We start from the raw sequence: 20,653 nt of genomic DNA on the forward strand, positions 1-20,653 counted from the left end.
TTTTTTTTCTTATTTTATTAGGAATAATAGTGACACGCTTTAAAAGATCACTTTGGTCAACGCTTTAAATAAATGCAAGTACATCTCTGTTTAACTATAACCTTGTCTGTTAGAAGAGATAAAGCACCAAATGATATGAATGCAGATCACATAGCAGTTAAACCAGTAGCAGCAGCCCGGAGTGTTTAGTTAATGGATAGCCCAGTATGTGCTCCTGGAATACAGAGGCAGTGAGAGCAGAATGCGAAAACAAACATGAACATGTACGATCCAAGGCTGGGGTTTGATATAGGCAATCATTCCAAGGCTTTTTATTCATTCCACTCTTTGCGAATGGTCAGGTTCCACTCCCAGCTTAGGTGATTGTGATTGTCATCATCAGTAAAGTGCGACTTATTAAGGTAAGTTCCTCGGGCCAGTATTCCCTTGGGCGCCTCTTCTAGTGGTGTGAGGAACTCATATTCCTCTTGTCGGGGTCCATAGCTGCCTACCATAAATCTAGCTTTAGTAACTGCAGTAAAAACATAAATATGAGAGTGAGGCATCATCATACAGTCATTGAATCTGTTACTTCAGTCTAGGTTTCGGCAAGGGAGGGCTATGCATGTAATAGAAAATGTAAATCCCAAGTACAATTAGGGCATGATTCTGTTATGTGTTTTTTACTTTCCTGATACTACAGGAACCATAGCAAGGTGACTGATCTCAATATTGCTTTCATATATCTGTAAACTAAGGCACTTGACCTGACCAGCTCAAATAGTGCGAGCTAAATGGCTGTTGGTTATTGTATTCATTTTCATCTGAAATAACAAGAAATTCTAAAAACATCAATGACTCTTGTATTATTTACAAATGTTACTAAATATTAATATTTTGTGAAAATCAGATGCGTAATATTTTTTTTCACTGTCACTGGCAGATTTCACCTGTTCTGATTGGCTGATTCACATCAGTGTGCAATGTACTACTGAAGAACAGCATGGCTGAGTTGTTGGCAGTGGGAAAGTAAAACGGGTTGAGAAAGCACACTATCAAAGCTTTATATTTCAAAACATTAATAACGCAATCTGTGTACCTCTCACTCCTGCGCGGTATATATACTGATCATACTTCAGCCCAGAAACTATCTCTTTGGTGACCTGTAAATACAATTATACAATGAAATATATCAATCTATCATATTCTTTTACAATTATGTTTTTTAAGAATTAGAAGTCTATATAATAAGTCTAAATAATAATAAAGGTACCATTCAAGAGTAAATATACCCCTCTTTTGGACATGAGCTCATTCAGTTGGGGGTTATGTAGAAAAGCTACAGAAACTCTTAACTCTGAATATCTCATAAAAATAGAGACAGATCGAAAGGACACCGTGATAATCTATCTCTACCATTTCCCAAACCTGCCTTAAGCTGACCATACACATATATAGATATCGTCTAATTGAAAGTAGAAAAACTACCTGCTTGGTCCAGCAAACAACTGGATAATAATCAAAATTCATTGCTAATGCTGAAAATTTTCAAACATAGGCGATTGATTTTCTGACCAATGTGATATGAAAAATCTCTAGATGTACGATTGTTCAGTGCCCACTAACCTTACAATAATTTGCTGGATTTGTCGGATCGCACTGAAATTGGTCGTTGGGAAGAGGAAAATCTTACCGTGTATGGCAGCTTTAGATTCACAGTTTTATGCAATCCCCCCCCCCCTCACTTCCTCACATGTTTTTATTTATCTACAACAATTCCTACTCCCAGTCAGAATGCATTTGTGCCTTCTCTTTGCCAGTGAGATACAAACCACTACTTTCACTTTTGCTCTGCTTACAAAGAATTTGCTTGAAATTCAACATTTCCTTAATTAACTAATATTTTAAAAGTATAGTAAAAATTAATATATTACCTTAAAGTGGATTTTTACTCTATATTCAACTCCTTCTTTGAGAGCAAACGTCTCTTTTTTCAGATTTGTTAAATCTCCTGCAATGAAAGAAATCTTTTATACCATATGCTGAGTTCCTGCTGTCAAAGCCCTGATACCATTAAAGCCAATGTAAAGTATACTGTATGTTTCAGTTACACTTGCTATGTTCTGATGCCCTAAATGTTGCTGTTATACATAGCTGTGTTTGTATTTATTATTCAAGGGGTGTGACACTTTGGACCCTAGCTGAGGAAGTTAACGACATGACAGTGCCCAGCCACAAAAGAACTAGGGTCATGGTGTAGGCAGTGTTGGGCTGGCAATGTAACAGCTGGTACCATAGGATTATTGTATGTGAAACTGCATATGCCCGTTTGCCCCTTCATGTTTATACTGTATATATGTTACCATCAACCACCCGAGTTCTTTGCAGCAGATAGTTCTTTTTAAGCTGGGCTTATGCTTTCAGATTCGATTGTTTGGCAGGGTCATGAAACCAAATCTTAGCTGATTTAATCATTACCTCTTTGTTCCAAATTGTGATGATCTAATCATTCAGCCCCCAGGCCAACGATCAGATCACGATGAGGGCCAAATTCAATGACAGGATTTTGTCTTATATATCTGCTTTATTTTCGACCAGATATCGATAAGCTGACTTACAAAAGGGCCCCATCCTGTCTGAAGGGACCAACCCGACAGCTTTTATGAGGCCATGTATGGCCAGCTTTAGAAAGGGTACAAATAAAATCAATATTGCTAATTTACAAAACACATCTACTGCATTATCCTTGCTGATCTAGTTAATTTTATGGTTTAAGTGTTGTGTAATTACACAGGCCAGACCTGTTATATTGCACTAAATCACACAAAATCAACAATTAATAAGTGATTACTGGCTGATGCTGAGTTATTTGGAACTGCATGACTTAGGTTGAAGTTTTATTACAAAGATTTGTTGGTGGCGGTTGAAAAAGCTGGGGAAAACAATCTCAGTAGACAGTTGTAACAAATACATGCCTTACTGCAAAGCATCAGAGACCACCCTTCTTTTACCGCTGGCCTAAGATGTGCCTGAAGTCAAGTTAACTCACACCATCTTAAGGAGATAATAATCCGCCCTGGCATTTTCATGTTACTATTAAATATGAATTAAGGGCAACAGTGCAAGACTTTCTTCATCCCCATATAGCTCCTATACTACCAAAAGTAAATTAATATTTTGTAACATGCCATACCTGGGCAGATATTGGCTGCTTATTCTGCCTATGTATGAGACCAAAAATGGTTGACCTATCTCAAGTGACGTGATTAAACTTGTTCAGTAATGAATTGTACAATTAGGAAGATCTAGTTGGCTGAAGACCATAGAGATGGACCATGGCCAACCACACTGTACAGGTTACCAAAAGTAAACTTTGTTAAATCAGGGGCACACTCTGGTCCTGCCCTTTGTTATAGCCCTGCTCTGAAATGCTCAGTGTTAACCTATAGTTGAGGGAATGAAAACATTTGTTTTTCTTGTAAAAGGTAACCCATAACCTGCAAAGCAAACATATTCTTTTAGGGGGGGGAAAGGATCAAGGTGCTAGGCAATATCTGTTTTGTAATCTCATACCAGTAAGATCCATTGTGATCAGTTTTGGGGCAGTTGCACAAACCAACGTGAGGCGAGTTACAATCACATTTGGGGCTGATGGATCTGTAGAAACAACAACAAAAAAAATACCTGTCAAATTCTCAATTAACTTAATTCATTCTTCCAAATTCCCCAGTTTGAAAATGAATAAACCTGGCCCGTAATTGCATTAACTATAAAACACCTAAATCCGCCCTTACATTAGATATCAGAGAAGGGCAAGTACCTGCTGCCACGGGTCCATCTCCTAGCAATGACTTCTTGTACTTGGCTAAACTCTCATCGTCCTTGTCAAGCTCTTGTATTTCTTGTAGGGATTTCTGGGGTGGGGGTTTGTAATTCAGTTTCCCATCCAGCTCGTCGTCATCTTCCACATCATGTGGGACTGGCTCATTCTCTGTCATTTTTATCTGCATAAATGCAAAAACACTTGTTTTCTACTTTGTTCTATCTTCTAGCATACTCTATGATGAATGGTTGCATAAACATGCACTAACAAACAGAAGGTTTCCAGCTTTCTAAAGCTGAGTTAGGAAAATAGTCATTCTCATCTTACCACTTCAATAGTCATCATTTCAGTGTATGTTATAATTCATGTATGTATATTTTTATTAATATGGCGCTACTTATGTACGCAGCAGTGTACAGCAGACATAGAAGGGAATAGTGGAGGCCTAGACTGGGACAAATCTGATTTTGCTTGGCCTCATTATGTATAAAAAGTATTACCATCTTAGCTTTGGTCCTTCAACTGTTCAGATTTTCAGAAGGTGAGATGGGTCATCTCAAATTAACATTGATGCCATCTTGCCCTTCTGGTGACATATTTTCCTGTGCAATCCCCCCTCTGCCTACATGTTGCTCTGCATAATCCAAGCCACTCACCCCTATATACATCCCACTAAACAGCTCTTTGCTTAGAGTCTTTAGAATTTATTCCAACCAGCACAGCGGCACAGGTAGTGTTTCAGTTACATATGAACATGAGACTTTCTGCTCAGTGTACTTTCTAAGTAATCACATATCTTAGATGCCCTTTTGAAGGTGGGCAAATGCTCATTGATTGCTTTGGTTTAATGGTCTTCATACAATTATTACAATACCACTTTTATCCAGAGGGGGGAAAACATTGCAGTATGTTTGAACTCAAAAAGCCATTATTTAAGAAAAAAAAAAAAAAAAAATGGATGACTATCTAAATAACTATGTGTTGTTTATCTATCTATCATCTATTTATCTATAGATATGTAGGGTGTAAAGGACAATGGCCCTTGTAATAATTTGGAACTCTAAGGAAGAAATTATGAATCCGCATGGACTCCAAAAATAACGCAAAGGTTCTATATATAGCGCACGTGTTCCTGGCACATACAATCGCTGAGTTATTTTTGGGGATCTTTAACTTGTTCCATTATCTTCTTAATTCTCCTAATACTTTTGTGAATGCCTTATGGCTTATGTATCGCCGTTTAAGAGGGAATTATGGAAAGATTAGTGGATGCCGCTAGATTGACTGGCACAGAAGGGGAAGATTTTCTCACCTTAGTGTTTACAGAATTCCAAAAATACTGAGGGGACCAGTTTCCCAGAGACTAAACACAGCTTAAATATATGTGTACTAACATTAATATAAAACTGTAAATGTATTAGACTATTACCTTTTGTTTATTTCCTATCCCATTTACTCAATATAATCTCTATCATCTTATTTATTGCGTGTGCTTGCTAATTATACATGAGATTTTACATGTCAACACAAAGGACTGGTTTTCTAAAGCAATAAGGTATAAAGAAAATATCATATAAAGGGGTTGTTCAACCCTAAAATAAAATTGTAGGCTCACAAAGCAACACTTTTTTGGCTTCTGGGTTCATTTGGAAGCTGGAAAGATCCAGAAGAGGAAGGCAAATAACTAAAAAACGACAAAAAATGAAAACCAATGGCAAAGTTGCTAGGAATATGACATTCTATAACATACTAAAAGTTAACCTGAAGGTTATCCACCCCTTTAAGAGATGTTTTAGGTACGAAATTGCCATTCGCTATGAAATATATGTATATATGCATATATATACACACGAACCATTCCCCTTCTTATTCCTGCTAGAAATGGGGTAAATGTCTACTCTCTTGTTATAAGGATAATTATATTGCAATTCTTTAAAAACAAATTTAAGAATTGTGTATCATGTTAAGCCAATAAAACAATGTTACTGTGTACTTACTACAGGTATTGAAGCCCATTGTCTGGAAACACATTATCCAGAAAGTTGTGAATTACGGGAAGGCTATCTCCCATAGACTCCACTTTAATCATTTTTACATTTTTTTTTCCTCTGCAATAATAAAACAGTAATTTGTATTTGATCTAAACTAAGATATAATTAACCCTTATTGGAGGTAAAACAATCTAATTGGGCTTATTTCATTTTTACATTGTTTTTTAATAGACTTAAGGTATGGAGATCCAATTTACAGAAAGCATTCTGGATAACAGGCTGTAGTCGTCAAGTCTTACCAAGGAGAACAGGCATACAGCACAACAAGACAAAGCAAAAGTAAAGGTATTTTGTTTTATTGTCTGCCCTGTTGTTGAGTTTGAGTGATGAGGTAAATCCTCCATAAAGTGCTCCCTGCACTCTGTCCCTGCAGTCTCACGGACCGGTCCGATTTTATCTGAGTGTATGATTGCAAAACATCTGATATATCTCTGCAGATGCGCTGATCAGGGAACTTGTACAAACGATACAACCAGTATGTGTATTGCAAACAAGTTCAACTTTATTTTGTTTTGTTATTACTTATATAGTAGATAGAAAAACACATCCCATTATGCTTACGTATCATGGGTGGGTACATATGCCTTGCAATTATTAGTAGAAATACAGAAATTATTTAAGTAGCTACTGAAGCTTTATTATGATCTCTTAGCCTTGAATATTAGCTGAGATAATCAAGGCCAGAACAACTTGGACAGAGACAGGATAGTGAGGATAATCATAACAACTGAAGTAATACTTTCTCAGACCTTCGTGATTTAAAACAAAATTTGTATAAATTCAGCATTAAGCTATTTAACCCCTATCATTGAGTAGATAAGAGAGCGGCTGTGGGGGGGGGGGGGGGGGGGGGATTCTTTTTTTTTTTTTCCAAATAACTTTTTATTAATTTTCAGGTTTTTTTGGGGGTACAGAAAGAAAAGGAGGGTTAGGGTAAAGGTAAGTATTACAGTTTAAAGACATATAGATAACATGACATAACACAGTGATTTTGCATTCTCATGATATTACTGTTATATTACTCAGACTTAAAAAAAAGATGTTTCTTATATAACACTGTATATCTCTACTATATTTTGATTTTCTTTGGAGTTGCAACTCATAGATTGGAATAACATATGTTCTTTAACTGTTTTCTATGTATTCAGTCCATAATCTCCAATTTTGAAAATGTTTCAGTATATTTCCGTGTCTGGGGGGGGGGGAATTCTAACAACTATAGAGGAAGCAGACTCCACAGTTTGGACCCCACTGTGACCACAGGGTCTGCTTCCTTTATAGTTACACCTCTGGTCCTGGGGAGTCTTAACATAACAGTCTTAGCAACACACTTTGCTTTGTATGCAGTGTATGGCAGGATTTAAAATAAGCACAATGTTGCTACAGAAAGTTGAGGGTAACTATGCCACCGGTAGCATTCACTCTCAAGTTACCTTTGTTTGTGTGTCTGCAGGTAAATGGCTGTCACCTGCACACACACAAACCAGTATTTAGCTATAAATGCTTTGCATAGATACTAAGCAAAGCATTTTCACTAGTGGGTCTGGGACTGGCAGCAACTGTAAGCTGTTGTTTTGTTGCTAGGGTCCCACATGCCTTAGCAATTAGACAGTAAATGGTTTGTTTAAGAGGGGGAAATATAAATATGATGAGGATTATATACATATATCAGTAATAAAAAAATATAGCTATAAAGATGTAACTTCACAATTCATAAGCATTTTGGTTATAGGGTGTCGCTGACAACCAGGCAACAACTGAAATTTCACTTTAAAAAGTATGTATGTATTAGGTGTAGCTGAATATTTCCATCCTAGTTGCAGCAAAAGGCTATAATAACTGTCCAGAACCAGGCAGAATTGGGGGAAATGACAGAGCGCTAAGGTACTTAATCTCAAAAAAGACAAACACAACACTCCCCCCCAAAGGCTTGTGACCTGTGTTGTATTCTTTCTACAAAGTTAACAAGACACACGTGAGCCATTGGCTCCTCTGGCCTAGAGCCATGTCGGGCACAGCAAGCTTTGCCTCGTGAGTGGTGACTTTGCCTCATGGCTCTTCCTGGACATTGTGTTTAGCGGCAACTGATCCTATTAGAGGATCATGAACGTACGTGATTAGAGAAGCATTAAGTGTCGCAGCCTGAAACATTTGACCACATCCTGAGAAGAGGAGCAGTGTGCAAACTAAACTGGCAGCCCTTATCTCTAGATCTGCTTATCTCCTGGGGCTGGCATGGGAAGCATGCAAATGTTCTGTCTCACAGCCCTGTATGTTGTTTACACAGCAAAGCAGTCAAATGAGCAGCCTTGTCCTTTATTCATTTATTTATGTTAATATCTAAAGAGCTAAACTCATTTATTTATATGTGATGTTAAACGGCTAATGGTACATGGCCTATCTGCTGCCTCCCACCCCCTGTATGTGTGTGCACTGACATGTACAGGGTCTGCCTGTCTGTGCACAAACAGAGGGGATTCCGGCGTGAATAGTTGCATTTAGTGCCAGGCTGGGCACCCCAGGCAAACTGACCAGCCACCCTCCCCATACATACTCAATTACATGAAAGAGCGTGTACACATGTATTACAACGTGGCAGGTGTGGGAAAAGGGGTCTAGACGAGCAGGCGGTGGGGGAACAAGAGCCGGACAAGGGGTAGGTGACAGACAAGGTATGTGCCTGGCACCCCCCACTGTTGCGCCCTAGGCACGTGCATCTTCTGTCTATATCCCACCCTGGTTGAATTTCTGTCAGAATCAGACAATGACCCGTGTGCCATTAGCCTGATAGAAATTCTACAATTCCCCCCATGAAGTGTTAGTTCCACATATAAGTCTAGGCTGCCAAGAGAGTAGCAGCAGTTATTGATACTAAATGACCATAATAATGTGTGCCCAGTGCACAATATTAGGGCGAAGACACATGGAGCTACTTAGTAACTTGTCACGGCTACTAAACCTCAAAAAATACCCTGCCATAGACAACACTGAGAATTGCCTCTGCTAAAACACACGTAGAGACAGTTATCAGTAAATAATCAGCATTGTCTGTTTCTGTAGCCGTGACAAGTAGCTGCTACTAGTAGCTCTGTGTGTCTCAACCCTTAAAATCAGATGGACACAGAATGCTATTTTTACAGTATATTTGATACTGAATACAGTAGTAGGGTTTCCTTCATTTTTGTGTGATTTTACTTAAAATGGGGTTTACCGCTAAAGCTCCAATTTACTTGGAGTATACAGAAATGCACAATCTCAGATACTTTTTTAAATAAGTCCCCAAATACAGGCAAATAAAAGTAGCTGATGAAGCTGTAGGTTTATGGACCTTATAAAGGGACAAACAGAGAAGACCAAAGTGGATGTTAGCCTTAGTTTAAAAGGATGGGGGTTTTATATCCTGCTTGTTGAGAAAGAGAAGGAAACTCGGTGAAGTGCCTCCCATTCATTTTTGAAAATTTTATACCCTCTCTCTGTGCAGAATGTTACCTTTCAATCATTCTGAATCTGCCCATAACTTATTATTGTGCATCATGCGGATTGATACTAGAGTTTCAGTTTTCCACATGACATATTAGGATTTTGGGCCAAGCTAAACGTTAAGGAAATATAGAAATTCAAAAACAAAAACCTGTATTCACTAATTAAAATCCAGGCATACTCCCTCATAGTGCTTATGTAATGGAGCCATGGAAATTTTATTTTATACCATACATTTGTATTCATTTTGTATAACGGTAGGTTCACATGTTGGACTTTTTCTCCAGTCTGAACTACTTATGAAGAATGTGTAATGCTACCAACGTGAGTATTGTTCTTTCTCACTTGTTGATGTGTGTCCAATAGGCTGCTGAGCTGCACCTTGTTCACCTCTATGCCCATAAAGGGAAATGACTGCATGTCTGAATAGATTAGTGTGAAAATTGAAACTCTGACTAGGAACATTACTCTTGCGGTTCAAGAGAATATGAATATATATATATATTCAATATACAACAAAGCAAGACAAACCCAAAGTGGCAGGAAAGTAAGGAGAGTGACATCATGGAGGTGTCACTACAGTAAGACAAGACATAGGGGCCTATTTATTATGCTGTGTAAAATGACATTCACAGAAAAAAACGGTGTAAAAAGCTGTGTAAAATAAATAAAGTTAGCCTTCAGAATGCCAGATTTTACACTGTAATATAAGGGTATATAACTGTCCTCCCCTTTCCTCTAGTCGTGAGATGGGAAAAGCAAACCAGTCATGGAGTAAGGTGCAAACATAATGATGAAAGCATAATACAAAATGGAAGTGGTAAACCAGAGAACAAGGGGAAAGCAATGAGAGCACAAAATGAATAGGAGAATAAATACACGCAAAGAACTGAAAAAGGGAGAAACAAAACAACGAGAAGAGGAACCGTTTAATTCTATGGTTCACTGTGCCATAAATATTGTGAGTCACTGTTCCATTTAATGCTGGGAGTCACTGTGACAACAGAAAATTTCTTTGCCATTAACGTTGCCAGTCACTGTACATTTAATGCTGTGGTTTAATGTGCCATTTATAATGGAGGGGGCAGGTCACTGTGCAATTTAAATCTAACATGCAATGCACCATTTTCGTCAATGGTTCGTGTTAGCATTCTTCTGTGGCACAGCAGGAAAAGCTCTGGGTTTATTCAGATAACACACCAGTATAGGGCCCTCCCTTTGTTGTGTTGGCACGCCAGGGTATATTCTGCCCAGATTCCACTAGTATACAAATATCTCTATACTTGTGCTACTGATGTATGGCACACAGAAAGTCACAATTTCACAATAATAACCTTTAAAATTCTGATACTAATTTTTTTTTAGTCCTGTATTATTTAATGGAGGTGATGTGGTATTAACAAATTTAAGTGCGGTTTATGGGCCCTTGGCACATTTATTTCTAGCAGACCCACGCTGCCCCATTCAAATGCTGCATCACATAATTAGGTGTCAAATAAATCTTGGAATTAAAATGTTCTTTCCTTTCTTTTTTATTTTTTTTGCAGGATTTGGTTCACTTTAAAATCTAAATGTCAGTTACATGGCCCTATTTCTGTTGCCGAACTACAATATAGAGCACCTCCAGATACCTTTCTGCTTTTGGAGGGTGCTGGGAGTTGCTCAACAGCTAACAGATTCAATACCAATGCGGAAACCAATGGGATTAATGAAACAAATACGCCCCAGTAAAGATGCCTGTGATGCTCTCGCTAAGCAAGTGACGTAGATTCATTTATAGATGTTAACTGTTTTACTTTCACAGTGATATATCCTTAATGAAACATGATTTAATTAGAAATTAAAGCACTTACCTAGTTCTAGTATACTCTTTGCAGGAGAAATGCTCCTCTGTGCTCCTCTCTGTCTGTCGGTTAAAAAGGGGAAGGAAACTGATGAAGCAAGCACTCCCTTCTATGTAAAAACCACTTCAACAGGAAGTTCTTCAAATTTAATCGCCTTTCTGTTTAAAAAAATAGACAAGAACAGCATCTCTTTATTATACCAAGAGATTTTAGTAATGGGACAAGGCAGCAATGATGAGGGTTGTTCCCCTTTTAGTATGATGTAAAGAGTTAAATTTGCAAGTGGTCTTCATTTTCTATTAGTTGCAGTTTTCAAATTATTTAGCTTTTTTTCAGGGGCTCTCCAGTTCGACATTTTAGCTGATATGAGGTTGCTAGGGTCCAGTTCAACCTAACAACCAGGCAGTTGTTTGAAAGAGAGACTGGAATATCAATAGACGAGGGCTTAATAAAAAGATAAGCAATAAAAAGTAACAATAACAATACAACTGTAGCCTCACAGAGACAGGTTTGCCTGCTAGGGTTAGTGACCCCCCATTTGAAAGCTAAAAAGAGTCAGAAGAGGATCATTTGAAAATGATAAAAAAAATGAAGACCAGCTGAAAAATTGCTAGGGTATCTATAACATTCTAAAGGTTAACCTAAAGGTGTACCACCCCTTTAAACTGCTAGGCAGGGGGTACGTGTTTTGTATTGGCAGAATATGATTCAGCCAGTGGTGGGATGCCACTTACCCACTACACTCAGATGTTACTGGTTAAACATTAAATACAATCTATCACTGTCACACACAGAACATGGTCCAGTTTATGAATAAGGTAGTGGGACGGCTTTTATCAAGGACAGTATCTGGCCTAATTGTGTATTGTTATATTGTTATGGTTCATCTTGTCCACAAGCTGTGACTAATGTACAGCCCCCAGCAGGCAACGGCACTATTCTGGTTCTAGAGCAGAAGTGACTGTGGCAGCTTCCTAATGTCAAGCACAGCAGGGCGTGACAGCTCCTACATTGATAAATACAAGTGTATAGTCTGTCCACTCAGCCAGTCCCAGTACAATGATTTTAGCATTTATCTAAACTTCTATAAAGGCATGAGTACTGTTTATCATATGTCACCATCCATATGTAATCTGTTTTTGTTACACAATACATTCATATGTACGTTTTGTCTTTTTATCTATCCCTCCATACATCATCTCTCTCTCTCTTTTTCTCTGTTATTATAATTATCCTTTATACATAATTTCCAACCCAGCAGAGTTATCCAAGGAGCCTGTTTGTGTGTCTATTGCCCCCTATAGTATATATCACATTCAAATTACTGAAATTATCCCATTATCCGGAAAATCTCAGCTCTCAAGCATTCTGGATAAGAGGTTCCACACCTGTACCTGAAAGAAACACACACAAGCATAGGGAGAGAAAACAATCTCATCACTCTGTTTATCTGTATGTATGTATATATATATGTATAAGATGGTAACTGCATTGACATTTTTTGCTTGCTGTATAGTTATTGCTTTTTTAACTTTATTTTTATTAATGTTTTCATCTTATTTTGTTTACAAAAACGGCATAAAAAAGAAACGGCAGTAAAATAACTAAAATAAAAAAATGAAAATAATAAAAACTGTTTTGTATTTTCCTTCATCCCTCTTATAAAATTAACTCTCATTTTGGCTTTTAGTTTCTATGAAGGGTGAGGTATGACTATAACTAAGACACAGGGCAACTGAAGTCCCTATGGACCTCAGACAAATACTATTTCTTGGACCCCTCCTTTATATTGATCGTATTGAGCTGTTATCTACAATGACCCCACATGTCCATAGCATGATCCAGGGGCAATGAAAACATGATATTGTAAGAAACATGCTTCCTGCCGCTGTGAAGTCTACTCTGTCTATTATTACAGTACTAATTATGGACAAAGACACACAGAGTATTCTGATTGCTACAATGAAGATGGTGGAAACACCAATGTCATACTTATCCCATTATAGTTAGTTGGAAGGGGGCTGCCCATGGTGAATGGGAAATTTTGGAGAAGCTGCCACAGACACCTTGTACTATAAGCAGTATCAGCTCAGCTAAGTGACCCTTCCTTTTGACACATAATGACTGCCCAAGAACAGTTCAGACACAATGGACTTGATCTGTCTCCATACTGGAAATCTGCTGCAGACAAAGCTGCTTAAGTTTTCAAACTGCTGTTTCACAAATGACTTTAGCCCTGTGTCTGTTGCCTAACACAGTTATGTTGTTACATTGGCATTCAGCTATTAGACTCGGACTCGGCACATTTACAAGAAATTGGCCTGTTGATTTTTTTGGCAGGCAAAAATTTGCAGCAGAAAAAATTTGCCCAGTGAGGAAAAAGTCACAGTCGTGTCAAATAAAGTCACAAGTGTCAAAAAAGTCACGCAGTAGCTGTGTTTCATGAATTTTTCACTGCTGCATTGTGGGCAAAGAAACATGGCAATTTGCCTCTAAATTTGGTCTTTGGGCCTAATAGTGGGATATTTACATAATCATAACATAAAAACAGGTCAAATTTACAACACTTGCATCAGTGCAGTTACTGATTGCAGACAATCCTGTATTTGCTAGAATTTTTTAGCACTTATGTCCCAGGTTCCCTTGGTGCAGATTAGGATCTTTTATTCTTTTGGCTTAGTTTCTTTGAGAAAGCGTAGGCCAAAATCTGTTTTTTAGCATTCACATATATTTATTAATGCAATAGGCTTGGTAAATATCTCCCACTACATTACATTTACACCAAAAATTACACAAAACATTTAAAAAAAAACATCTACAATAAATACAAAAAGTAGAGACCGATTAACTGTTTGTATGTTTAGTCACACTTCACTTGGTCTTTATAACGCCATTTGTGAGCCACTTTTGGCAATTTAAATGTTATTTCAGCAAGATCTTGTCCAATAATCCCATAATTCTTGTCAAGACTCTGTACTGGTAAAGTTGTATTTTCAATGAAATAGATCAAATTCTACAATGGGTAATGATAGCATGTTTATTACATATTGGGGCCTCAATAATGCTGTACACAGTATAAGGGGGGTCATGTAATAAAAGGCACTAAGTTTGCCCAGGAGCAGTAACCCACAGAAACCAATGATCTTTGCTTTTAAACGAATGACCAGTTAATTTTACCTGCTGATTGGTTGCTAAGGAGTACTACACATGGGCAAATTTAGTGCCATTTATTACATAACCCCCTAAGGGTGTTTTACTGCATGGAAGCACCTGAACAATTTTAGACCAAGTAGGTATATGAGTTGGCTTATGCCCTCAAGTATCAGTAAGCCTCAGGGTTGCCACCTGGCTAGTATTTGACCAGCTAGGGCCTTCACCAGTATTACAAATTTACTAGCAATGTACTTGCCCTATAAATAAATCCCTTCCGCATCCAGTTGCCCCTTATAACCACAAGCCCACTCTGCGCCACCTATTTCCCACCCAGTCTTGCCATTTCCCTGCCCATTTTTGGGCCCCAACCAACTTTTTTCTGCCCAGCCAACCCACTTTCCCACCCCATATATCATAACCCTGCCTCCAAGTAATGTCACAATATACCCCCGACCTGAAGGCCGGTATGAGGAATGAAAGAAGGTGGCAAACCTACTAAGCCTGCAATGGATATAGGGAAGATTATTGGTTGCACCCAGCAGGAGTTAATTACATGTTTTTGCTAACGGATACAAAATGCATAGCTTCAGAACTGTTTGGGTGTAATGGAGGCACATGTGTGTAATAAACATGCATACAATAAATACACGCTCATACTAAACTCAGAAATTCTTCTCAATAAACATTTCCATTATAATATTTACACCACACAAAAGATCCTCTTTATGTACAAATGAGCCATTTCATCTCATGGCTCCTAATCAAATCACGCAGTAGAGGTTTATGGCAGTCCACAAATAAACCTTTGATGGGAAATGGAAGCAAATGTGTGGCGCAATGACAAGGGAATTTACATGAAGTATGACTGCAACTCTCTGTGCCACTCTTATCTTCAGGCAGGAAGTTTGTGGTGAACTACGGATATGTGCTGTGCTTCAGTGCACTTTATTAAAGCAGGTTAGTGGAGGAAGCCTCGTCACTACAGGGCTCCTTAAAATCAGACCAAACAATCTTTAATGAGATTATTTCACCAATATCACAGTAACTTCGTTATTGACAAAAATAAAGTTGCAATTTTTTTTACTGAAAAATGTGTCATGTAATTAAGTTAATTGCTTGAACTACATTGAGCTGTATTAGGAGTATTTGCCTGCCTCAGTGGTGTTAAAGGGGTCATTTACCTGCAGGTTAACCTTTAGTGTGTTCTTTTTATAGCAATTGGCACCGGTTAATTACTGATCCCAAAAAATGTTTATAAAGTTAAAGGAATATTGTAATGATTTTTATGATATAGTCACTCTACCATTTAAACTTTTATTCTAGAACCAACAAATGTATTTTTTAGCTGTAATATTGGTGTGTAGGCGCCATCTCAGTGCATTGTGCCTGAGTCTGAGCTTTCAGAAGGAGCAAGCACTACACATAAGTACTGCTTTCAGGTAACCTATTGTTTCCCAATCCGGACTTGGATTTCTTACTATTGAGTGCTATTCTGATACCTACTGGGAGCTGCTATCTTGCTCCCTTCCCATTGTTCTGCTGATTGGCTGCTGGGGGGGTCTGATATCACTCCAACATGCAGCTCAGCAGTAAAGTGTGACTGAAGTTTATCAGAGCACAGGTCACATGGCTGTGGCACCCTTGGAAATGAAGAATATGGCTAGCCCCATTTTAAAATTAAATATTTCTTCTTAAATGTTTTTGTTTTGTATGCTTGTATATATAAACCATAGTGTGTTTCTGAAATATCTGCACTGATATAGTTCTCTTTACAGGCAAGGAACTGAACTAATGTGTTTGGAAGAATTCCAGTTATGGCTTCTGGCAGCACCACCAGTGATGTGATAAAGCACAACTAGAGTGCTAGGCCATGCTCATGATGGCTCCTTGTGGGGGGATTATAACACTATAGGAAGGCAACAAGATATTATAAGGAAGCTTATGGCCTGTCTAACAGACATTAACAGTTTTATAGAAGCTATTGAAATAGAGTGAAAGGAAAACCTCTTAAAACTGAAAGTATATATTTGACCTTTCAAAAGGGAGGCTTGTGAAATAGACCTGTTGTTTGGCTTTGCGGCCCTTCATAATCTGTGTTTCATAATCTGTTTAAATTGGAATTTTGAGAGTCATTTAGTTGGGCTTCTGTCATCACTTAAAGGTATTTTTAGACTTGGGAGGTTTTTAGGTTGGGAGTTAAATTTTCATAATTACATAGACAATGCCATGACAGTATGATGTCCAGATTCACACATTTTACCTCTCCTATCATTTATTTATCAAATACAAGTTGTGTTATGATTCTATAAACCATCAGATGCCCATGCTTGTACCCCCACCAGTGGCATAACTATGCATACAGCAGACACCTGTTGTGGGTCACGGGGGGCCGGCAAAAGTGGGGCCCAAACTGCAGGGTCTGCTGTACTGTAATCCCTCCCTCCCGGCCCATCTCCTGCCTCTAAATATAGCGGTGTGGTCAGGCAGGAGGGAGCGCCGTGAGAGGGCCGGGAAGAGGGAGGAGGGACTGGTTGTGACAGGCCCCCTCAGAAGCTTTTTCTGCAGGGGGGCCCAGAGTGACCAAGTTACACCGCTGACCCCTACTCAGGTTATGGTTGAATAAACATAAAGCCTCATGGTAATTGTAGGGGAGCCATGGACTAAAGGTGTAACTCCAATTTATGGTATCCAGTAAAATTACAATATGGCCTATAGTATGATACTTACCCCCATATGTAATAAAAGGCAAATTTGCCCAGGATCAATAACCTATAGAAACCAATTAGATGCTTGCTTGACCAGTAAATGCTACCTGCTGATTGGTTGCTAAGGGTTACTGCTCTTTGGCAAACTTAGTGCCTTTTATTACATAATCCCCTAACACTTTTGCACAATGCTGTATACGGTGCATATACTTATAATATATATCCCAATAGCCATTGCGGCCATGTTGCTTAATGCTGCGAGTAATCGTGTTAAGTTGTTGTTTTGCAGTTACTGTAGGACATGTGCAGCAAAACAAAAGTGTTTTTATAGCTTCCATCTGTCAAAGCCAAGAATTCTCCAGGCCTCCTTATTGGCTATTTTCTGTAATCTCTTGTAAATCAGATTACACATTCCAGAGTATTTCTACAGGATCATCCTGTGATACGATGGATAACTACATGCAGCTAGCAGGAGGTTACATGTCATATCCCAGCACTTGGATTTGTGAGTATGACTTCTGGATATACCAACAACTGCTTCAGGCTGTGGAGGATTAATAATTCAGCATGAAGGCCTGACTGTAGGGATTATCTGTTATTTGTCAATAGCTAACATACTCTAGTGGGCTGTACAAATGGGTAAAAAATCAGAATGAAATGATCAGAAACTTCTCTGAGTGTTGTGTTGGAAATGGGTCTGGTAGTGAATTGGGACCTAAACATGGAACCCCATGGAGTTGCCTCCCAGTATATCTGTGACATAAGAGTTGGGGGGCAGACACTTGGGGTACAGATTAGCTGAGCTATTGTTTATAGCTGGATTTCAGAGCAAATTTTGCAATTGCATAAAACAGAGGTTAGTTGTTGGGTGTTGGTAACTTTTTTGCTTATGCCCCTGAGAAAACAGAGTAGAGTTGTTGGGGTTAGAATGCTTCTGTACACATTCTACCTATTTATTATTGGTCTGAACTGAGGGAGGTTAGATAACGTTACTCCATGCATTGGGATTCTGGCAATTTTACACAATTATTTTCCACTATCTTGGACTTTGCATAGCTTGCTGCAGTTAATGGGGAGCTGTAAGATGTCAAATACTTGATTAAAACTGGCTTTTATGCCCATTATAGTGGCAGTGCTTAATGTATTTCAACTCCATATTTACATACCCAATAGAGATGTTATCCTGTTCTAATGCCTTTGTACTAAAAATGTTCAGAATGCAGTATATTCATGCAGAAACTTCCTGCTCAGAGTGCAGACAGGACAAGTGCTATTATTCATTTGGGAACACCCCTTTGGCCATTGCCAGCTGCCTGTGAGCTTGTCATACCTTTAGATGATAAATGCATTAGGGATATGTTTTATTTATTGTATTCTGTGTGTTGAGCTCTATTGGTGTAGGGCTTCTGGCATCCCCACATCTGGTGAAGGGCTTTCTGTTATTTTAGAATTATATAAACCACAGTAAGGTGTGCAGAATAGTAAGCAGAATACATTAATCCCCATATATAATATTAAATACTTCTGGATTGGAATAAAATGTTTAATTTGACTTATTGCTGAAGGCTATTTTATAAATATGTGTTGATTTCCGAGCATCCTTGTCCACCTGCTGTGGTATAGCAGCCAAAACAATGAGAATTGCAGGGATACGGGGCACATAGCAATTATAGGAGCAAGCAGCATCTGTACAAAGGCAGCTATAATAAGGGTTAAGGTACTGTGCTGCTTCAAACAGGAAGTAGCTTTGCTCTCAGTATCACAAAGGGGAAGTTAACGCTATTGGCAGTGCAGCTCTCACTCCAGTTCTGCTTTTTGGCTCTGCTGTCTGTGTAGCCAAGCAGCTGGTGCTTTCCTATTCTGCTTCAACCACTTGCTCCTTAATTACTTTAGCTATTTAGTATATCCAGCCATGCTGGTATGAAACATATTATTTAGCAAATCCAGCCTGGCTGGTCTCACTAGAAACAATTGCTTAACTGCCTCCAGCGTGCAATGGTTCCTGGGCCATTAGAACCTTAAGCAACAAAATAACTTCTCTATGGACAGGGAAACACTGTAAATTCTGCATCAGTGACTAAAAGGTAATTTGAGCATCACACTGGCAGGTTATATGAGAATAACAAACAAGGACAATCACTTACATTTCTTGACGGAAAGTGGCAACATGTACGGAGGTTTCAGTGTGTGTTTGTGATATGAAAAATGTTTCCTCTACTGACTCTGCCATCAATATCATGGTGAGAAGATATGTTCATTTTAATGGCTCATTGCCTTAATGGGCTTTACTTGAATAACCACTAGAATATTTATCAAGGGAACCTTGAACCTTAATCATCACATTAAGGCACAAGATTCCGTCATTACTGCAGCCCTGTCCAGGAGAACTAATTGACTCAAAATGCCCATCTACTTCACAATTCAAAAAAGTCATGGTTATTGTGCAACAAGTTGAAAAAGTTGCAGTTATCTATGACTTTTTCCTGCATGTGCTTTTTCAGTTCAGATTTTCTGATAAATGTCAGGCATTGTGGAAATAAGTTTATTTGATTTCTTTTAATGAGGAAAATTAGAGTTTTAGTAAATCTGCCTCATTATTAGTGTTTTCGGTGTCTTTAAAGTAGCATATGAAGTTCTATGTGATGGATGGATGGACGGGTGGGGGATTTACACAATGGCTTTTCCAGCTATAGCCAACTGTAGATAGGTCTATGTAAACTACATAACTAAGGGGGAGAATGAACTCCACTACTTGTTCTTTCTCTGCTAAAAACACTGCATTATATAGTGGATAATGTACCCCCTGTTGTAAAATATAGGGATATTATAAGTCACCAGTGAGTTCCATGACCTGTATAAACAAGGCCAAAGGTCATGGCACTATATTTTACAATTGTATCGGATTGCCTAGAAATTGGCATCTAAAACTATGGGGGTTATTTATCAGTGTTCATATTTTTGGGGTTTTTTTGCGTTTTTCACACTAATAATCATGAATTTGACTTAAGGTTTAAAAATGAGAATATTCAATATTTATTACTTCTCCAATTTTGCGAGGTTATGTAGAAGTCAATGGGAGCCGTCCTAGCCAAAATTTTAGCTTTTTAAGTTCTTTTTCTAGATGGATAGATTATAGATAGATAGATTGATAGATTTATAGATAGATAGATGATAGATAGATAGATAGATAGATAGATAGATAGATGAAAGAAAGATGATTGATAGATAGATAGATTGATAGATTTATAGATAGATAGATGATAGATAGATAGATGATAGATAGATAGATAGATAGATAGATAGATAGATAGATAGATGAAAGAAAGATGATTGATAGATAGATAGATAGATAGATAGATTGATAGATTTATAGATAGATAGATGATAGATTGACCTATGTTAGGTGAATCTTTCACATAGGAATACTTGTGCTAAATGCAATCTCCTTTTCTTAATTCCCTTTCTTCTGGATTTTTTCTGCTGCGATTTTTTTCACCAAAAAAATCTGCCAATGGTGAAACAAGACAACAGTGTGCAGTTCCAGCAGCTCAAATATCCTAGCAGAGAAAATGCCCATTGTGCCATCATCAGCTTAACTTATTTTAAAATAAAACAGTA

The 20,653-nt window shown here is 38.1% G+C and overlaps 2 protein-coding genes across 5 annotated transcripts in view; one reads left to right on the plus strand and one right to left on the minus strand.

The window, feature by feature from the left end:
* arhgdib (Rho GDP dissociation inhibitor (GDI) beta) lies at positions 1-11,254 on the minus strand. The gene is made up of 6 exons (NM_001006837.1): positions 11,187-11,254; positions 3,800-3,983; positions 3,553-3,636; positions 1,914-1,990; positions 1,079-1,142; positions 1-511 (listed from the first exon to the last, which is right to left on the minus strand). The coding sequence occupies exons 2-6, from the start codon at positions 3,975-3,977 to the stop codon at positions 312-314; spliced, it is 603 nt and encodes a 200-aa protein (NP_001006838.1). The 5' UTR covers positions 3,978-3,983; positions 11,187-11,254; the 3' UTR covers positions 1-311.
* The window catches only part of pde6h (phosphodiesterase 6H), a 23,009-nt gene continuing 8,370 nt past the window's right edge, over positions 6,015-20,653 (plus strand). Inside the window, exon 1 of one of the 4 annotated variants that reach the window (XM_031900096.1) lies at positions 6,015-6,138. Coding sequence is in view for 1 of the 4 variants with exons in the window: in XM_031900094.1 (XP_031755954.1) it covers positions 19,234-19,275 (42 nt within the window). In the remaining 3 variants the exon portion in view is untranslated. 4 annotated transcript variants of the gene reach the window in all.

This window comes from Xenopus tropicalis, chromosome 4 (genome assembly GCF_000004195.4).
Source record: "Xenopus tropicalis strain Nigerian chromosome 4, UCB_Xtro_10.0, whole genome shotgun sequence".
NCBI lineage: Eukaryota > Metazoa > Chordata > Amphibia > Anura > Pipidae > Xenopus > Xenopus tropicalis.